Source organism: Tachyglossus aculeatus, chromosome 19 (genome assembly GCF_015852505.1).
Source record: "Tachyglossus aculeatus isolate mTacAcu1 chromosome 19, mTacAcu1.pri, whole genome shotgun sequence".
Classification (NCBI taxonomy): Eukaryota; Metazoa; Chordata; class Mammalia; order Monotremata; family Tachyglossidae; genus Tachyglossus; species Tachyglossus aculeatus.
In genome coordinates, this window is record NC_052084.1 from 9,800,752 (window position 1) to 9,822,455 (window position 21,704).

Consider the following 21,704-nt stretch of genomic DNA (forward strand, 5'->3'; position numbering starts at 1 on the left):
GTGCAGGATAGCGTGGTGTCCAAGCTGAGAAACAACCCGGCAGACAGACCTGCTGGGCACACAAACTGCCAATAAGAAAGGCGTAGCTGTTGTGGCAGAAGCTTTGAGAGGATGGGTTAATGAAGCAAAAACAAAAACAGACACTGTGTTAATTACAAAGGGACTACTGATACCCCGCTGGCCTTTTGGCCACCCTTTGGTAAACTTCACCATCAATGGCATCACTGAGGAAAACAATTTGCAGTTCTCTTAAAACCCAGAGGTGCAGTCTCACCAAACCCTGCCCTTCAGGGAAACCCACCATATGGCACTCACTGTGACTGACACCCTGTGCACACATATAAACATTCTTTCGACCTCGCATTCTGTACACGGGCTCGGGCTCTCAGACGAACTCTCTAATTTCCTAACATCGCTCCAGCTGTACTGTGTAACGAAAACACACATTCTGATAGAACTGGGGATATATTAAAATTTGTCTAGAGCTGTCCTTGATAACCACCAGAATTAACATAAAAATGAGGTTTCCACACTATTACTCATACTTACGTTGCGTGCTGTCTTCCAAGGCTTATTTCGGACTGTGTTAGACATTCTTGAATCTTATCGGTGTGACTGTAGCCAGAGTCACTAACCCCATTTGTCCCACAGACCTTTAATCTCCTCAAGCGGAGCAAATTTCCAGATCCTATCCCCAGCATTTGGCAAGGGAAGCCTGCACATCGATATCCGTGGCTAAAATGAAATCTTTTAATGATCACGGCAAATGAACGTTCAGTGGGACAAACACCTCTGTTTAAACTGTACAAAATAGTTTGGGAATATGTAGAAAATTACATGTTTTGGAAAATATTTCAGAATGTTGTTATTTAATACGTTAAAAGGAAAATTCAGAATTGGGTAAGTGAAGGAAGATTCTTTCGCTTTCTCCAAAAAGTAAAAAAAAAAAAGGGGTGGGAGGGCTAAGTACTTCTGTAATCCCCAGAATGCAATGTGTTCAAGAGTTTTTGCAAACAAATTAGATAAATTAAATCAAATTCTTTTTTCTTTGCATTTTCAGCTGTCAGAGTCACTTTCATTATCTTGTACGTTGAGAGCCAGGTTCTGCATTGTCCTCTTTATCACTTTCTTTATCCCAGTCTTTCATAGATGCTCCCATCATGAAGTCATCACGCAGTATGTTCCAACCTGGGCCTTCTTCTGATTTCCCTTTGGCCTGAAAAACACCCACAAAGAACTTGAGGTCAGAATCTAACTTAATAAAGCTTTTCTTTTTTTTAAGAAACACAAAAAAATCCAAAAACAAAGCTCAAAAACAAGTTCCACTAACTCAATTTAACAATAGAAATGAAACCCAGACAAACTGTAAGTCAATTTTCTACTCTCCCCGTGACTAGACACACCCCAAAGAATAAACTCTATACTAAAAAGACAAATCATTTAAAAAATAATATAAACCCAAATAATTATTTTGCATTGATTACAAAACTTAATCCTGGACATTAAAATCCTTTTAGACTGTGAGCCCACTGTTGGGTAGGGACTGTCTCTATACGTTGCCAACTTGTACTTCCCAAGCGCTTAGTGCAGTGCTCTGCACACAGTAAGCGCTCAATAAATACGACATTGATTGACACTCATCGTATAATGAGTAAACTCATGTAAACTCATGATACGATGAGTAAACTCATCGTATCATTTTTTAAATCTTGGGCCCTACCTCAGTAGAAAAAATTGTGCCACGTTATTTGAAAACAAAAATGGCCTTGCTAAAAGCACCGCCCAATTTAAAATTTTGCATACTTTGCATCTGAAAATGAAACTGCCTTCTGGGAAGTGATTTCTTTACTACTTGAGCTAGTCCTAAGGCATGTTTATGTATTTATTTATTTATTTTGCTTGTACATACTTATTCTATTTATTTTGTTGATATGTTTTGTTCTGTTGTCTGTCTCCCCTTTCTAGACTGTGAGCCCGCTGTTGGCCCCTTTCCAGACTGAGCCCGCTGCTGGGTAGGGACCGCCTCTATATGTTGCCAACTTGTACTTCCCGAGCGCTTAGTACAGTGCCCTGCACACAGTAAGCGCTCAATAAATACGACTGAATGAATGTGGGACAAAAACAAATACTAACATAATTCAAGTCAGTGCCAGGATCATAGTGAACCTTATTTGACAACAGACAAAGGTGGACGTCATTTATATCAGGCTACTCAATAACATAAGGAGGAGTGAGAACAAATTTTGGTTAGTTTGCGGCATTGGATGGCTAGTACAGTTACGGGACCACCAGGCTGTGGATGTCTTCTTCCCATGGTCCCCTGCTACCACCTTGTGGTTCACGTCAAGCAATACAAACGGTCTAAATCGCAGCGAAGCCATCGCTACTGAAAACTGAGATCACCAAAACAAAAAGCCAGTTAGGTTAGATGACAATTGAGATTGTCCTAAGTGTAATGATCATCATCATCATCATCATCAATCGTATTTATTGAGCGCTTACTGTGTGCAGAGCGCTGTACTAAGCGCTGGGGAAGTACAAGTTGGCAACATATAGAGACAGTCCCTACCCAACAGTGGGCTCACGGTCTAAAAGGGGGAGACGGAGAACAAAACCAAACATACCAACAAAATAAAATAGAATAGATATGTACAAGTAAAATAGAGTAATAAATCTGTACAAACATACATACATCTATACAGGTGCTGCGGGGAGGGGAAGGAGGCGAGGCGGGGGGGATGGGGATCAATCAATCGTATTTATGGAGCGCTTACTGTGTGCAGAGCACTGTACTAAGCGCTTGGGAAGTCCTCACTGCGGTACTGGTTAAATGCTTACTATGTGCCGAGCACTGCTCTAAGCACCGGGGTAGAAACAAGTTAGTCAGGTCGGACACAGTTCCTTGAACAGTGCTTTGCACATAGTAAGCACTTAACAAATGCCCTTATTATTATTACTGAACCACAAGGGACTCATTCATTCATTCAACTGTATTTACTGAGCGCTTACTGTGTCCACAGCACTGTATTAAGCACTTGGGAAAGTACATCACAATACCCTCTTAATCCCCATTTTACGGCTGAGGTAACTGAGGCACAGAAAAGGTAAAGTGACTTGCCCAAGGTCACACAGCAGACAGGTGGTGGAGCCGGGCTGAGAACCCAGGTCCTGTTGATTCCCAGATTCATTCTCTACCCACTACACTGCTTCTCCCGAAACCTTCCAAAACACAACTAAAAGCCACCAGGGAGGGGGGCTGAATCTAACCAGTCTGAAGTCGATTTCAGATAAAAAATGGCATGGTGTGGTTTTATGTACAAAGAATAAAGGTGACTGACCTGCCAACCAAAATGCTCCAGTCTAACCTAGGAGGCAGTTGTCCTTAGTCTTGTTGGACCCCGTTTGTCAGATAGAAATGTGCTGGGGCCAAAAAACAGCTTTAATTTAACTGCATGGCTTAGCACATCGACTGCAAACCCTGAGATGGTCCCCTACTTTCTGGAAGGCCTCCAACAGAGAAGTACACCCAGGGCCGGAAGTAATCAATCAATCTTATTTACTGAGCATTTACTGCGTGCAAAGCATTATACCAAGCACTTGGGAGAGTATAATATAATGGGGTTGGTAGACAAGTTCCATGCCCACAGGGAGCTTACAGTCTAAGAGAGGGAGCATACAGCTCAGAAGACTGCATTCTAGAAATGAACGAACCCAAAAGAGAAGGCAGAGGGCAGGAATTAGAGTGTTTCAACCCTCGGCTACATCAAGTTGGTAGAGGTCAGTCCTCATATGGCTTACTAAAAATTAAGTCATATTCCATGAGGAATTACACATTTACATGGAAGAGACTGAGGGTTGTAAAGTGATTCAGAGAGCAATAAACATTTTTCTCTGGGCCAAAAACAAAACGAAACAAAAACCCAAAATACACCCCACCATGATCCAGTCAGTCTCAACTGAGTACCCACTTTGTGATGAGCATTCTACTAAGCAATGGAAGAGAACTTCATCAATTGACAGTGGGTGATCTTTGTAGCTCATCTGATGTCTACATCTCTTAAAAATCCCTTGCTTAATCATTCAGCATTCATTAACTAGGTGTTCAATCACAATACTACATCTCCTTTGACTGTGTTTGAATTATCCATCGTCGTGCCTGGGAACTTGGCATCTGTTAGCTGGCCTTGTATGGATATTCTGACCATTTTGTTTGGAATCTGGAAAAATATCAATCTAAGTTGGGATACCCCCAGAACTGAGCCTAAGCACTGGAGAGATGTTCATCTATTAAAGATGCGTTCCAGTATTCCGGGAACTAAAACTACACTTTTAGACTGTGAGCCCACTGTTGGGTAGGGACTGTCTCTATATGTTGCCAACTTGTACTTCCCAAGCGCTTAGTACAGTGCTCTGCACACAGTAAGCGCTCAATAAATACGATTGATGATGATTGCTGTCTTGGGATTGTCAGGCCAGGTCTGTAGAGGGTAAGATGGAGATGGGAGAGTTATCTGATGCAGTTAGCTCGATGCAGAGTTTGGATACAAATGGTATCGGGAGAAATTGGAAGGGGTAAAGGCAGGAGTTTTCCCTTACACAGGCTAGTGAGCATGTTATCTTTGCATAATAGGAGGACTGGGCATACAAATACAGAGTCTTCCCCCAATTTATATTTGGCTTATTTTTTCAGACAAAAGGAGTTTCTTCAACCTGATTTTACAGTACCGATTTGCCAGTATCTTTGTTGCTTTGAACTCTATTCTGACACGTTAGCGACTCCAGACAGTTTAGAATCTGCAGACGTCTTGGTAAGTAAGCACTGATTCATGCTGTATCTGCAGAAGCAGTAAAGATATCAGACAGGGCCAGTCCCAGGATTCCTACGGAACATGATTCATTACTCATGTCCCACGCTTCCTGCCTTGAGAGGTTTTGGTGTGACCCAAGTCGACGACACACCTGCTAGACAGCCATCTAACCAAGACCGTAGTTAAGCTGCCCAACAATGGAGAGGTCACTTGGGCTAAATCAGAAGTCTTAGTAATATTTAGGAAAACCCTATCTGCTGCTTTTGCCTTGTTTACTCTCGTCTACTAGGTCTATTATAGTGAGAGATTTAATTTGTCTGGCAGTTGGCTTTTCCCAGAGTAGTCCAGGTTGCTTCCTAATATCTTATGCATTACTAAGCAGTGCTTGTAATCAACAATATGGTCTACTCATACTGCACTTCAGCTTCTCAATCTCATGGGCATAAAATGCAAGGCTGCTCTACCAGCAATTCTGAGTAGGACAGAGGAAAATTTGGTGGCCTGCTTTTATTTTTTAATTTTGTGAGCCTACCTGCCAGATGCACTGATTCAACAACCTCAGGCAACTCACATGACAATTTGTGCCTACAGCAACTGAAAACTGGGTAAATGCAGAATCTCGAAGAAAACCAGATGCTGTAACACAGCAAAAGATCTCTTCTTTCCAACCCCCCCCAAAAATCTGTTTTGCATTTATACAAATATTTGATCATGATCACACAGAGGCAGTATATGTCAATTTGAAGAATGGAGAAAGCCCTTCAAGAAATAATGTTATCAATTCTACACCCAAAAACAATTTTCCTTCCACTTCCTAGAGAAAAGGTTTACAAAAAAGGCAGAACTTCCAAAATAGGGATTTAGAGTTAATTTTTTATGCCTTAGATTAAACAAATATCAACGCCTAACCTACTTTCTGTTTAGCAAAAATAAAAACCAAACATTAAATCAATTTCCAGAACTAGTGATTCAGTGGACTTTATTTCATTACAATTTTTGTACGCAAGAATGCTCATGCTTTCCATTTTTAGGCTATAATCTGGTTTCATTTAAATGAAATAACCTGCATCTCAGCACTTGTTAAGTAAATTCACGTTAATAGTCCTGCTGCTCTGAGATTTTTTTATTAAGCGGTTTCTCTTCTGCCGAAGTTTGACATGAGAACAGAAGACCGTTCTATAAATCCCCCAACTCCCAGGGAGGGATATGTGTGACAACTCCCTTACATTCTGTTTTTAAAACTGCATCAGGGAAATAAAACAAAGTTTTCCACCTTCAGAATGATGGCGACACTCATATGACTGGTTTTCAAGGTGGCAACATACTTGGGGGATTTCAAAGAAAGAGTAATGTGTTAGGAAGAATTCACCCTTCAGGAGGGCCAACGAACATTTTCTGGGGCTCTCCTGAAGACAGTTTGGTCAGTTTTCTTTTTCTGAATGATGCCCCTCTAAATATTTCTGGCCTCTGTTAGTCCCATCTACCGATTCCTAATCAGGCAGGAGAGGAGGAGGTTCACTTTGATCTTTCCCCTCCACCTCATTAGCTGAGCAGTGGCCCCAGACCGGTTTTTTCTACTTATATTTTTCATACAGTTTCCCATAATTGTATATCCAGTTGGATTATTAGTAAGAGAGCTAAAAGGGTGGATTCCTTGTAAAGAAACTCAACCAAAGAAACTATTTTATATTACAAATGCAGTGATGCAAACCTCTAATTGAAGTGCAGGATACTGTAAGCACCAATGGAGAAGCAGAAGTGGATCTGCTTACGGTTTTAAGGTTAATACTCTTGGGAAGCAATCTAAAAATTTACTATTTTCAATTCTTCTTCCATAACTTTCTTTTTCTGTCATTACCTTTATTCCAGAAGATGAGGTGTAACTAACAGTTTGTGCACCCTTATACGCCGCAAGCGCGACTTAAAACTGATTAGCATAAAACCAGCATTACTTGAAACCGTATTTCCAATACTTTGTCATTCTTTTGTCTTCACTTCACACTTCTACCTCTGCTTTGTGTCCCATGCTAAAAAAGAACTACCACTTCCAATTGCCAGTTTGGGCTTTCTGTTGCCACTGTTTTCTAGAAGCCAACAGTAAACAGTTTTTAGGGCTGTTTCAGAAAAGGTCTCACTGATCTTCCCACGTCTCTCTTGCCTTGAAAGTGAATATTCTGCACCTCTCAAACCTCCACACCAGAAAGTCACGTTACATCCATCACTCGAACGTTGGCAGGCTGGCAGGGGGCTAAATTTTGTTACACTGAGACGATACTTTTCCTTTGTTGAGGTGGTCCCTGTCCTGTTCCCACCAGAGGCTCTGTTTGCAGTCACATTCATTCTCCTTTCTAATAAGGGAGTCGTTCTTTGTCCCTGCCGGAATCTACTTAGGCATTCTAGCAAACAAACATTACGCTGAATTGTTTACAGAGTTAAAATTCCAGGCATTCTTGTTAGGACTCTCAAGTGAGAGTAAAGAGATGAACTGCCACGTGAAGGGGCAATTTAGGGACAGCGATGCTTCCCGGTCAGTAAATAAGACCTAAGCAGGGCAGTCGGTCACCCAATGACCTCTGCAAGGAATCCCCGTTCCTCCACTGGCTACTTTGATGTAAGAAATAGTGGATGAGTAACTAAGGAATTTGAAGATTTTTAAATACACCCAACTCAACAAAAACTCAGTAGTGTCCAAAACACTTAGAAGGCAATCACAAGGCTTAAAAGACATTATAAACAATTTTAAACCTTCCTAACATGACTACGGATCGGAAACAACTCGACGGCATTTGAAGAAGAACATGACTGAAATCCTCGATTATAAGAAGGGAAGCCTTTTAAGACATTCATGAAAAACAGAGGGAGTACTTGGTTTTTTATCCCTATATCAAATCTCGGGATTTTAAAGTGTTCACACGTCAGGTTAAAGAAACTTGAATGGAGTGGGTGTACTGCGGTGCCCAGTTCCTTCTCATGCCTTCCCTGGATGACTCTCCTTGAAAAGTTTTTGTTCTGCTGAAAAATGGGAAATCATATTTGGCAGCTTTCTGAGATTTCTGCCCAGTACAAGAAAACTTTGTGTCACTGCCAAAAACGAGTTCCAATGGCAACGGGAATCTTTCTGAAAAACTGTGCTGCATTTTCATTTTTCGCTACAACTGATGCTTTGAAATGGCTACAAAGCATTTCCGTGGATGCCAAGGAACTATATTTCTTTGATTTACTTAATACGGCATCTCACCGAGTGCCACTTAAATAAGGATGTCTTGCGGGTCAATTGTCTCTTTATGATTTTTGAATAGTGGACCTTCCTCAATTCCCTGGGGGTGGAGGGGCAATCTGCAGTGCCAGTTGGCTGGGGGAAGTGGCTACCCGTTTACCAACGGCAATCCAAGACTACCTCCATGACTGCTGCAGATGTACTCACCAATCTCGTGGGCCGCTGAGGCACACACTGGGGTTACGAGTGCATCTTTGGCAGACTGTGAGCCCGTTGTTGGGTAGGGACCGTCTCTGTATGTTGTCAACTTGTACTTCCCAAGGGCTTAGTACAGTGCTCTGCACACAATAAGCGCTCAATAAATACAATTGAATGAATGAATGAACAGAAGAACAATTGCTTTTGTTTCTTCAACCACCCCCTCTCCCAAACCACCTGTCCTATCCCACGAGGCAGGCAGGAGTTGTTCATGTGCTTGAACTCTCAATGGGTTTATCAAATTGGGTCAGCGTGGCTCTCCAAGAGAAACTGCCCTCCCTAGCTAGAGGAATGAACTGCTGGTTACCTACCATGCTTTTCAGTCACATTTTCAGCCCCAAATCTTCTCTGAACATAGATTACCAACAAGATACATGGAATAAATGAATCTCAATCTATAAATTGACAGTCTACTGAAAGGCTTAAGGTAATATGTAACTATCTCCTCTCCATATTTCCTTACTCTACCAACTTGATGATCTGATACAAATTAACCAGGTCTTACAGTTGACAGGAAAAAGTAAATATCAATTACTAGTGCAGGATCACAGTTTGGAAGCTGGTTCTGTGTACAAAAGAAATGTGCTTGATGGACTGAGACCTATAACAAAGGCTTAGAATTTAAGGAATGTAAAAGCAGGATTTTTAAAGTAACAGAAGAATGGCAATGGCAATAAAAAAGGCACTTTGGAATTACTTAGGCTCTAAGAGATCTTCAAACAGTGAAAGAACAAAGCTGCTACACCACCCTCTACTAACCACACAAAGAGACCTTTAAAGACACAAAGAGTCAAATTAACTGGGCAAGCTTCAACTAAGACCTACATGACACCTTGGGCAATGAAAACCTCAGCCAACACCAAAACACCTATTTTTAAAGTCTTAAATTAAATTTCCAATTAAAATAGCTTTGGAGACCACAGACCTCAAGTCCAATAAAGAAACTTTAATAGGATTAGACATTTTGGATGACTTTATTTTTGCAAAAAGATCAAACGCTGGAGACCGCAAATTGTTCAAATGCATGCCTCTCAGTGGTCTCCTTAGCCATTACTTTGGAGACAATGAGCTCTGCCAGCCACAGCTACAAAGATGAGGTGGCAGCTGAAGCTCCAGACAGAATTCATGAAATATGAAGATAATTTTGCTTTGTTTTTTTCACCTGCGCAAAATATGTTTGAATAGCAGATGCATAACGCCTGGACAAGCTCTTTGTATGGACAGACACTAGTTAAATCTCACACCTTTCTTGTGCTTTTCACTGCACGTGGTGAAGTTGAAAACTGCTATTTGGCCCACCTCAATCCCATTTTAGTTATCCAGCCACTGCTTCACTGTTGTCTTCTTTCTTGGGCGTTTTATGTGATTTGGAGGGGAAAGTCTTTTTTCGTTTTCTGGCCTAGAACTAAATTCACATTCTCAATCCACCCGATTGGGTTCAGTTTCAGTGTTTCGATAGCAGCAGCTATCAAGCACCTACTACGGACCAAGAACTGTACCAGGCACTTGAGGACAAACACGAGTAGAGATGCCTAGTAAGTTTGATTTCTCTGAGAAGTTCAGCAAGCTTCTGGGATTGCTCCACAACAGCATAGCTGGGTCAGGGCTCTGGTGTCCCGTCTCATACGTTCTCCATCACCAACAGGGGAAAGCAAGGCTTGCGTAGAAGTCGCAGTCCCATTCAAGTTATTCTACATATCCACGTCAGAGGATGCAATGATGGGCTTTGGAACAAGTTTACTTGGATTTACCTATTACCTATTCTCCCTCCTACTTCAGTCCGTGAACCTCACGTGAGACAGGGACTGTGCTCCATCTAATTGGTTTGTACCTACCCCAGGGCTTAGAACAGTGTTTGACACATGGTAAGCGTTTAATACCAAAAAAAATTATGGTGTTAGATGCTTACCGTGTGTTAACCATTGTTCTAAGCTCTGGGTGTAAGGACATGTTTCCACTTCCCCAGGAAACTCTTCCAATGCAAAAAGCTAAGTGCATCATTGAAATTCCTAGAGACAGTTATTCAAGTGTTGCTATGCAAGGAAGACTGCCAAAACAATGCACAGATGATTACAAACTGCTGCACAATCAGTCAGTGTTAGGCAAGCATAAGTCTTAAGGTCTACCACATAACCAAAAACCTTCTTTAGCAACTAAATGCTATCACAGAATTCAGTTCCATAGGCAAGGAAAAATGGAATGTTTCTCCTGTAGAAGTCTAGAGGTAATGTGACATCTGGCTTCAGACTATACTGAAGGACTACATAAGGTCCATTGTCCTGGCCAATATTTATTACATCTGTGAGAATCTTGAGCAGTTCCATCAGCATCACTTTCTGTTTACACTCAACATCAAGTGAGAATGCAGGGTGACAAATAATGAAAGTCCTGAAATAAAGAGAATGTACTAGCATCTAAGCTATGACCACCCAAGCACAACTTCACTGCACTACTCGTGAAGACAGATGGTCACGGCAAAATTCTCCAAGAGCTACTGTATGGTAGGGCTGTAAAGAGCTCACTAAAAACTAAGGGAACCAAGGGGATGTTTCAGGATACAACAAGCAAAACATGAGGGAGTATGGGATCCCAGTTGAAAACCCCACACCTCTAGACAGGAGGCTCCTGGTGGGCAGCGATAAATAAATAAACAATACATACCACTGACTGATTGAATGATGTCACCGACTGACAACTACAGTCGACACATTGTAGATGTGGTGTAGCCTAGTAAATAGCAGCATGACCTAGTGGATAGAGCACAGGCCTGGGACACTGAAGGAACTGTTCTCTAATCCTGGCTTCACCACTTGTTTGCTATGTGACCATGGTCAAATCACTAAACTCCTCTGCGCTTCAGTTACCCCGTCTGTAAAATGGAGATTAAGACTGTGAGCCCCATGTGGGTCAGGGACTGTGTCCAATCTTATTAGCTTGTATCTACTCCAGCACTTAGTATGGGATCTGGCACCAAATGAGCATTTAAATTTCATTACCAAAAAAAAAGTCAGACCAGATGGCTTGGAACTCCCTCACAACTTCTTATCTGACAGACCACTGTTCTCCACATCTTCAAAGCCTTATTAAAACCACATCTCCTTCAAGAGGTGTTCCCTAATTAAGCCCTCATTTCCCTTACTCCCTCTCCTTTCTGCATCACCTTTGCAGATGGATCTGAACTCCTCAGCCATTTGATATTCACTCCACCCTCAGCACTCAGGTACACAGCTTTAGCTTGTAAGCTCCTAGTGGGAAGAGAAGTGTCTACTAATTCTGCTGTACTGAACTCTCCTATCTGCTCAGTACAGTGCTCTGCACACAATAAGCGTTCGATAAATAGCATCGATTGATTTTTCAGTCACACAACCAAACGTAAGTAAACTTCACCATCACGGGTGCCCTCTTCAAATACGAAAAATGACTTGGGCACGCACTAGTCTTCAACCCTCTTTTCATAATACAGATCCTTAAAATCAGCCTGTGCACTGGGCAATGTAGCAATTTTCGCTTTCCCTCTGCATGGAAACCAGAGTGCCTCTTGGACTGGTGATTAAACAACATTAGATTATCCATCTGGAGCTAAATAATTAATAATTCCAAAAGGAATGATGTGTCTGAAATAAAAAATGTAAAACCACCTCGGTCAGCAAAATCAAACTGCTCACAAAGGGATCTGTACTAAATGATGCATACTTAGACAAACTTTTAATAAAAATATTTACAAATATAAAGTGAGAGATCTGAGGGAACCTTGCTCAGACGACTTCTCTTTGGGATCCTGGCCTAGCTTAGGATCAGTCTGAAAGTGTATTTTTTTGCCCTGAAAGGCTGAAAATCACAGCATCTTATTTTAACCTGTTTGCAAAATGCAATTCAAATTTCCTTGCTAGGTGTCAACCACAACTTTCTAATTGCTACTCCTGAAAAACTGCTGCCACGCTTAATTTACATCTTCCTCACCTCTCTTTATGAATCATAAATTAATCAATGATTCAAGACGATGCTGTCAATTTTGTTGATGAGGCAGGATGGAATGTATTACCCCTTCCATCACTAAAATGGCTCTGCTGGATGGAGAAGACTAAGGAGTCTCCTGATTGCAATCAAGCTGAGGAATGTCAACTGAACTGGAAGCACTACAATACTATTGAAGAAGCTGAGGGCAGATGGGAATGACAGAACACTCGTCCCCCGGCCCAAACCAAACAAAACAGCACCCAGGACAGCCACTGAATGGTGGACTGCAGTGGGAACGACAAATACAAGCTTTTAAAGACGCAGTGAAACAGACCCACAGCTATTATAGGGAGTTAACGGGATTCAGATTACCATGAGGGAAAGGTTTTGAAAGATTGGGAGGTGGAACTGAAAAAAGCCCCAGATACTCCAAAAGCCGACGTGGAACTTTTCTGAACTGCGTCAACCATGTTTTGTTTCTTTGCACTGACAACCCAGCTTAGTTGGTTCTCTAATTATGTGTGTTTTCATCAGCTGATTTGGATAAAACAGTACTAATGATTTGGGGGATGTATTTTTCACAATGCCTCTCTGGCTACAGTGCAAACTACAAGGTGGCCCAAAGAAACACCCGGGACAGTAAACAAGACCTCTACTGTACTATATGACAAAGTTCTTTGAGGCCACAACTTACGTCATGGAAGAACTGACTACCTAAAAAACCAAAAACAAAACAATAATCACCCCCATTCATTCAATCGTATTTATTGAGCGCTTACTGTGTGCCCCCCATCATCTCAGTCTAAATTAAAGATGGAGAAACTGAAGCAGAGTTGCTTAAGTGAATGATCATAAAGCCGGGCACAATGTGGAAGCTGAGGCTCCAACAGATGTCTTTTAATTTGGAAGTGCTAAAACACTTTCATGCCCCACCTTTCTTGCTACTGATAGCATGCCGTCTCTTAATAGTCATCGACCCAAACAAGTCGGTACATTTTTATGGAACTGCATTCTTCCGTCTCTAAGAAAGACTGTCTGGTAGTGAGCGTTCAGGATCCAGAAAAATAAAAAAGAGAAAAGCAAAACACCGAGGACACTAATGGTCTTCACATCAACGGGCAAGGAAGGACTAAGAAATACCTGGATAAACAGCAAGCTATATGAAAGGCAAAGCTTCTGGCACCCGTGCAGGAAAGTAATTATTCCCATCTGGGCTCAGGACGCTTGCAAAAGGGCTACAGTTTCAGATGGAACAAGCAAACATTTAACAGCAGCTCCTTATTTTGCAGTTACGGGATTAAAAAAAGTAAACCGGAATAAACCAGAAGCAGATGCATGATGTGCAAACATATATCCCAAAGCTTAGACACAAAATAGATGTGAAAGAATAGAAAGACTCCTTTGGCAACAGAATAAGAATGAAGTAAACAGCTAAACTGATCTGGGTCCCTACAAAAAAACACAGTAAATCAGCTTGCAAATAAATAAAAGGCATCTAACAATCCATGCCACTTACTTGCCGAGACACGAATAGAGAAGCAAGAAAAACAAGGAGGAGGCACGCAGGGTCAAAGCCGCTTCGTTTCTACAGAGAAGCAGCGTGGCTCAGTGGAAAGAGCCCGGGCTTTGGAGTCAGAGGTCATGGGTTCAAATCCCAACTCCACCAATTGTCAGCTGTGTGACTTTGGGCAAATCACTTAACTTCTCTGTGCCTCAGTTCCCTCATCTGTAAAATGGCGATTAAGACTGTGAGCCCCCTGTGGGACAACCTGATCACCTTGTAACCTCCCCAGCGCTTAGAACAGTGCTTTGCACAGAGTAAGCGCTTAATAAATGCCATTATTATTATTATTACAGAGAAGCAGGATAAGCAAAAGAATCAAGTTTCCTGGCATCTAGGGGCAGGTGCCCACTCCGTGCGTGTGGATACCTTTTCCTTTGAAGGCCTTTACAAAACATTACAAATATTACAAAATATTTCTGAGAGAGTTTACTCCTTCTACTCAAGCTGTCCCATCAATTGCTGGCTGGGAGCTATCTGGGAGTCAGAGAGGTTGCAAGCAGCTAACCGTGACTCACAAAACAATTACGTGACAACCCTGCATTGTCCAAGAAATGAGGTACAATACAATTTACGGTTTATGGTTTGGGCCAAGAGCCTCTACTGGGGTAACATTTGGCTTCTTCAGTTCCAGGTGGCCACGGAATTTGTTCCTAGGAATGAGGCCCAGTTAGAAGTCCTTTAGACCAAGACATGCTTAACATTTAAGCACTCTGATTCTCGTTCCAGCCCCCTGAAACTTACATATATATCCTTTTACTCATTTTCCCTATGTGGAACTTATTTTAATGCCTGTCTCCACCTACAGTCTGTAGGCTCCTTGAGGAAAAGGATCATGTCTAGCTACTCTACTGTACAGTATTTTCCCCAACATTTATTACAATGTTTTACACCCAGTAAGTGTTCAATAAATATCAGTGATTGAATGCTTATATCTAGGACCCCCCCCCCACACACACACACACACATAAAGGTCCGGAATCAGATAACTGAAGACAAAGTGGACCTGAAAATGAGTGCTATCTTCGGGCATCCTCACTTTCCCCATGACACTAAATGAATGTAAGAAAAGAGGATTACATAGTTGTTGGGGCTGGCTACTAGGGAGGGGGAGAGAAGGGCCCAAACATTTAAACCAGTCAGTTAAATATATTTAACGGATACCACCTACTGTATGCAGAACACCGTGCAGTAGGAGGTTTTAACTAAAATAGGATATTATCCGTGGTGGCAAAGGATTTCACACTAAGGAGGGGTCTTCCCAAGGCAGGTGGCATAATGCAGCACTGCCAGAAAAATTCAAAGGAAGCTCAAGTGAATGATGGTTTCTAGTCGGTGGGTGATAAGGGAGGTGATAGCACCTGATATAGTAATATGTGGGCAGGGATGGTCTCTCTTTGTTGCTGAATTGTACTTTCCAAGTGCTCAATAAATACGATTGAATGAATGCATTAGTACCAACATCAGAAAAGGGGGAAGGGCATCATGCCCTCTCATTACCATTCACAAACCACTCCCTTTCCCACATGACATTCTGACCAACTCATAAAATGGTGCGATACTGTAGCATTTTGATAGGTCTTCAAATAAAAATAATGAAAACCAGGACCATGTCTACCAACTTTACTATACTCATGCAAGTGCTCAAATGGTGCTCATGGTAAGGGCTCAATAAAATGATACTGACTGATTGATTATCTTAGGAAAAATTGCTGGGAGGCAGGGGAAGAGTTGGATCGCTTCCTGGGAAAACTAACACCAGTTCTATGTAAATACAGTATTTAAGAAGTTCACTGTTACTACCCAGTGAAATCAAAACATTTGTAAGGAAAAAAAGATCATAAGGTCAAAACTGGAAACAGATGATCTTTAAAGAAGTGACACTGGCTTGAATCGCAATACTCTGGTGGCAAATTCTATATTATTTTCCTCAATGAAAGGAATATAGCAAGAATCAATGACATGATTAAATAAAAAATGGATCCAGGTCAAAAAGTAGCAAAGCACACGTTATAGAAGGCACACATCCTAAGCAAGGAGTTATTTTAAAAGTTATTTTGACACTAAAATAATTCAAAAATATATGTGAAAATGCATTTTTCTAGTCTCTTCCATTGTCAAGTGATTACTAAAAAAAAAAAAAAAATCCTGGAGTAAGCGCTCAGTGGCAAATCTCCCTTTTGTGACTTTTTACATGAAAATTATAAAACCCCAAACCATGTTTACAATTACCGCAGACAGACACTTGAAAATAACAGCACCAGTAGGCACCACTATTAGATAAACATACAATTTTTGTCCTTTGAATTTTGAAGGATGGACACACAAGACCTTAAGAAATGCATGTCAGCATTAAGGAGAACGCTAATTTAACCAAAGATTTTTTTAAGGATACTTCTACACTACATTTACATGAAATCCCTAAATGCTCGTCGTGCCACAAAGTGTTGCAGCACGCTTCCCCAAAACACAAACAAAAAACATATGACAGAAACTGTTGTTTCCTGATTAAAGCATTTCACGTTGGCACTGGTGTGCACTTAGCTAACTACACGGGATTAGTGCCAAGAGAATTGATCCACCCAAAACCGAGCACGTCAAAGTTTAAATACACATACAAATGTGCATTTTGTAGAGGGCACCTTCTGAGATTGCAGCATGCGTAGGAACCACTTGATCTTTATGTTCTTAAAGGGGGACTCCTGGAGTTGATCGGGACAAAATTCGACCTCCCTCTTGGTCTACCTTCAGAGACCATGAGGGTATCCATTGTTTTTTCCAGGCAAACCATTAAAAAACGCAAATAGCAGCCTCTCATGAAGAAGCAGGAGATATACTGGATACACAATGGAAAACTCCTAAAACCAGATGATTAAAGAACTCCTTGCAGATCTTTAGGACTTTAGCACTGGCCCATCTCAGCGGTTTAGAATCTACTGAGGTAGGTGCATTTCTGATAACCACTGGAGTGTATTAAATGGTGGCCAGTCTAGCATTCAGCTCTATTAATAAACTGCAGTAAATGTACACGTCCTTAACACATAATAAGCGCAAAACAGACGCAAGAAACTGGAAAGGTCCCTCTGTCGCACGATGACATGATCGATGATCGATGTTAGATCCTCTTACTTGGTGAGAGGTAGTGTTGGGGATTACCGGCAGATACTGTCTACTCAATGACGACGAATACACCGCTGTCATTTAGCTTACCAATAGCAGGGGGTCTAATGACTTTTTCCCCGTGTTTGCGCTATGCTGCCTTTCAGACATCAGTCCTAATGTGAGCGAAGCATTCAAGATACACCTGGTAGCTACGAGCATCGGAAATCTAAAGACCTACCGTGTATTTACTGTCTCTCTTGAAAGAATGCCAGACAAGTAAGCAGAATGCATTTGCTAGGCGACCCAAATCTTACCTGTTTGGCTTGTGAGGTCTTCCCAGAAGCACTGTCTTCATTTTTACTGCCTTCTATCCCCCTGAGGACACTAATAAAATCTTTTTTTGAAACAGATGACATCAACTTTGCCCGCTTCCGCATGGACCCTCCAGCTTCTTTCATTTTGTCGTCCACGTTCTTTTGGTGCTTCCGAACTGCGTTAAATAACTGAACCACGCCCCTAGGGTAGAAAAGACAAATACGTTTGCATTTCCTTAAACAAGAAAATGGAAAAATAACCAGAAAATGAAGGAGTATGTGAAAACTGCAAGAGAACCGGCCATTTGAGGTAAGTCTTAGTATAAATCACTGATTCTCAGTGTGTAGGGCTTAAGCTCTGAGCAACAAACGCAGGACATTGGTTACGCTTTGCCTTATGGAATGATGCTTAGGGACCAGATTTGGGAGAAGCATCATTTTTATCTCAGGCTACCCACAGCTCACCCACAAACACCAGAAACGATGCCTGAATCAGAATAAAGTGTGAAGTAAATCAAATAGGAGACAATCAATCAAACATAATTATTGAGCACTTACTGTGTGCAGAGCACTGTACTAAGTGCTTAGGAGAGTACAATATAACCGATTTGGGAGGCATGTCCCCTACCCACAAGGAGCTTAAAGTCTAGAGGGGGAAAACCAAAATTAAGAAGCGCCATGGGTCAGTCATGGGAGAAGTAATGGTGATCCGTGTACAACACAAAATAGTAAGATGACCAGCAATTCTTTGGAAAGCCAATTTACGTGAGCAACCTATGACCATTTTTTTAAAGTATAAACAAGAGGGTGAGCTGAAGCACAGGTCATGCTAAGCATACACTTTGAATGCCAGTCTTGTCTAAGCTCTTCAGCTTTTCCAAGATTTCTGAACATCTTGGTTCAACCCAAGGCAAACATCCAGATTTATGCGTAAATCACTTGGTTGCTAGTAGTCACTTCTTTAAGAGTTGAATCTGATTGGGCACAGAATACCTTCCCAAACTTTTACGCCTATTTTTAAACATGCAAAAGCACTTTCTTACCTCGTCGCGATTCTCTGCAGATTTCTTTCTTTTTCTTTGTCCTGGACAACATCTGGCTTCACTCTGCACATCATTTCCCACTCCCGCTTCTTATCAAGCTGTTATAAATATTGTTATGCGAAAGAACATCAGAAATTTTGAAAGCGTGGCATACTTTGATACGATAGTCTATAAAAGGACAGGGGCAATAAATCACCCTGGCTCGGTCTGTTGCAGAGGTTTTCTGGGTTCGGTTCACAGTGCCTCTCTGGTGTGTCAAGAGAGCGACACAAGTGAGTTACTGTCAGTTTTCGGCTTTCTGGGCCAGCGGGGGCTTGGGGTGTTGCCAAGGTAATGTGTCCAGCCGTGGGAAGGGAGAGGGGGACCATATATCACTGCATCAACCATCTGTCTGATCAAGGTTCAGGACTAACAGCGACTGCTGACGACCCACCCCCCGGTCAACAGGATGACTCCGGACCGCTCTCCTTCCTTCATGAGAATTGTCGAGTCTTCCAAATTTGACCGTATAAAGATATCACAAGAATTAAATCTACCTAGGTGTTTATGTGTTCCCAAACTAAAAGACACGCTTGAATATGGAGCTGGCTCCTCAATAATGACACCTTCAACCCCGAAAAGCCCGACAAGGAAGAACTTGGTACCGATAGAAAATGGGCCGCTAATCTCATACAACAGTATTAGATGAGCCACCTGCTTTCTTTTCTCCAGCCTCTCTTGTTTTTCCTTCTTTTTTTCCTTCTCCAGCTCTTTACTCTTGACCAGAATGGTGGGTCTACTTTGCGGCGTTCTTTTGCCGAGGATTTTCGCCATGGCTTCTGCCCAGCCTGTACCGGTTCCGGCACCAGACTCAGTCGCGTCACCGTTTTCCTCCTCACAGCCTGGGGGGTCATTTGTGCTGCCATCTTCCACACCTTCCGAGGAACAGCGATCATCTCCAAGGGCCAAACTTCCTGCAGAGCCATAAAAGAAAAACGGTGTCAAAAGTCAAGCAATTCCCTATGTAAAGAGTCAGGGATGGGATATAAAGAGAGGATATCTCGGGAAACAGAGTTTCCCGGCTGAGACGCTACCTAGATGTCCCACCAACACCTCCGGCTCAGTGTGTCCGATACCAAACGCCTCGCCTTCCCTCCCAAATCTCTCTGTCACCTACCTTTCCCATCCCATTTGACAACACCACTATTCTCCCCTGTCTCTTAAGCCTGCAAACTTGGCCCTATCCTGGAATCCTCCCTCACTTTTAATTCTTGAATTCGGTTTATCGCCGTATCCTGATGTTTAATTCTCGAATTCGGTTTATCGCCGTCTCCTGATGTTTTCTCCCGCCACATTTCCAGGATCCATCCCTTCCACTCCATCCGAACGGTCACCGCTCTGGTCCACGTGCTCGTCACTCTGACTTAACTATCCATCAGTCAATGATATTTGTTGAGCACTTACTATGTGTAAAGCACTTGGGAGAGCACATTGCAGCAGTCAAGTACCCTGCCCACAATGACCTTACAGTCTAGAAGGGAAGACAACTACTGCACCAGTTGCTGGGATTCAGCCTTCGAGACCTACCCAGGGGTAGAATGACTGTTTGGAGGTACTGGGCCCCACCCGGAAACAAGGTGATCAGGTTGTCCCACGGGGAGCTCAAAGTCTTCATCCCCATTTTACAGACGAGGTAACTGAGGCCTAGAAAAGTGAAGTGACATCCCCAAAGTCACACAGCTGATAACTGGCAGAGCCGGGATTTGAACCCATGACCCCGGACTCCTAAACCCGGGCTCTTTCCACTGAGCCACGCTGAAGCCTGTGAGCCCCACGGGGGACAACCTGATGACCTTGCATCTCCCCCAGCATTTAGAACAGTGCTTGGCACAGAGTAAGCGCTTAACAAATACCATGATTACTATTACTAAGAGAAGCAGCGTGTCTTAGTGGAAAGAGCCCGGGCTTTGGAGTCAGAGGTCATGGGTTCAAACCCTGGCTCCGCCAATTGTCAGCTGTGTGACTTTGGGCAAGTCGCTTAACTTCTCTGTGCCTCAGTTCCCTCATCTGTAAAATGGGGATTAAGACTGTGTGCCCCACGTGGGACAACCTGATCACCTTGTAACCTCCCCAGCGCTTAGAACAGTGTTTTGCACATGGTAAGCGCTTAACAAATACCATCATCATTATTATTAAAATTCTCTGGGCCTCAGTGACCTCATCTGTAAAACGGGGATGAAGACTGTGAGCCCCACGGGGGGCAACCTGATCACCTTGTAACCTCCCCAGCGCTTAGAACAGTGCTTTGCACACAGTAAGTGCCTAATACCATCATTATTATTATATATGTATATATGTTTGTACATATTTATTACTCTATTTATTTATTTACTTTACTTGTACCTATCTATTCTATTTATTTTATTTTGTTAGTATGTTTGGTTTTGTTGTCTGTCTCCCCCTTCTAGACTGTGAGCCCGCTGTTGGGTAGGGACCGTCTCTAGATGTTGCCAACTTGTACTTCCCAAGCGCCCAGTACAGTGCTCTGCACATAGTAAGCGCTCAATAAATACCATTAATTGATTGATTGATATTATTCTCCGGGCCTCAGTGACCTCATCTGTAAAACGGGGATGAAGACTGTGAGCCCCACGTGGGGCAGCCTGATCGCCTTGTAACCTCCCCAACGCTTAGAACAGGGCTTTGCACGTAGTAAGCGCCTAATAGAGACAGTGATTACTATTATCATCGTTATCATTGTTATTTTCGAGGCGGCTCCGCCTCCGTACGGGCTTCCCCTTGCACCGGGGAAGCAGCGTGGCTCAGTGGGAAGAGCCCGGGCTTTGGGGTCAGAGGTCGTGGGTTCAAATCCCGGCTCCGCCACTTGTCAGCTGGGTGACTTTGGGCAAGTCACTTCTCCGGGCCTCAGTTCCCTCATCTGTCAAATGGGGATGAAGACTGTGAGCCCCCCGGGGGACAACCTGATCGTCTTGTAACCTCCCCAGCGCTTAGAACAGGGCTTTGCACAGAGTAAGCGCTGAATAAATGCCATCATTATTATTATTATTATTCCCCGCCGTTTCTCGTCCCTCCCGCCGCTCGAGCCCCCAGACGTCACCGCAGCCCTTCTCTTCTTCCTCTTCTTCCTCCTCCTCCTCCTCCTCCTCCGCCTTCCTTCTCGCTCCTTTCCTCGCCTCACGCCTCAGCTTCTTCCCCCGACGCCCACGTGAGGCCTCCCCGGCCGCCGCCATCTTGCACCGGAAGTGCCCGGCGCGCGCCACTTCCGGATCCGGTGGGCGGGAGGGCGGGCGCGCGCGCGCGCGCAGGGAGAGGAGCCGAGGGCGGGACGTGCGTACGTACGTGCGTACGTACGTGCGTTCGTTCGTTCTGATTCATTCATTCATTCATTCAATCGTTCGTCCTGATTCGTTCATCGTTCGTTCTGATTCATTCATTCATTCATTC

The 21,704-nt window shown here is 42.9% G+C and overlaps 1 protein-coding gene across 1 annotated transcript; it reads right to left on the bottom strand.

Annotated features, from left to right (window-relative positions):
- Positions 1-736: 736 nt before the first annotated feature.
- Positions 737-21,460, bottom strand: RRP15 (ribosomal RNA processing 15 homolog). Its single transcript, XM_038761358.1, has 5 exons — positions 21,358-21,460; positions 18,954-19,213; positions 18,261-18,358; positions 17,218-17,419; positions 737-1,216 (listed from the first exon to the last, which is right to left on the bottom strand). Exons 2-5 carry the CDS (start codon positions 19,071-19,073, stop codon positions 1,079-1,081), a joined length of 558 nt encoding a protein of 185 aa, XP_038617286.1. The 5' UTR covers positions 19,074-19,213; positions 21,358-21,460; the 3' UTR covers positions 737-1,078.
- Positions 21,461-21,704: the final 244 nt, after the last annotated feature.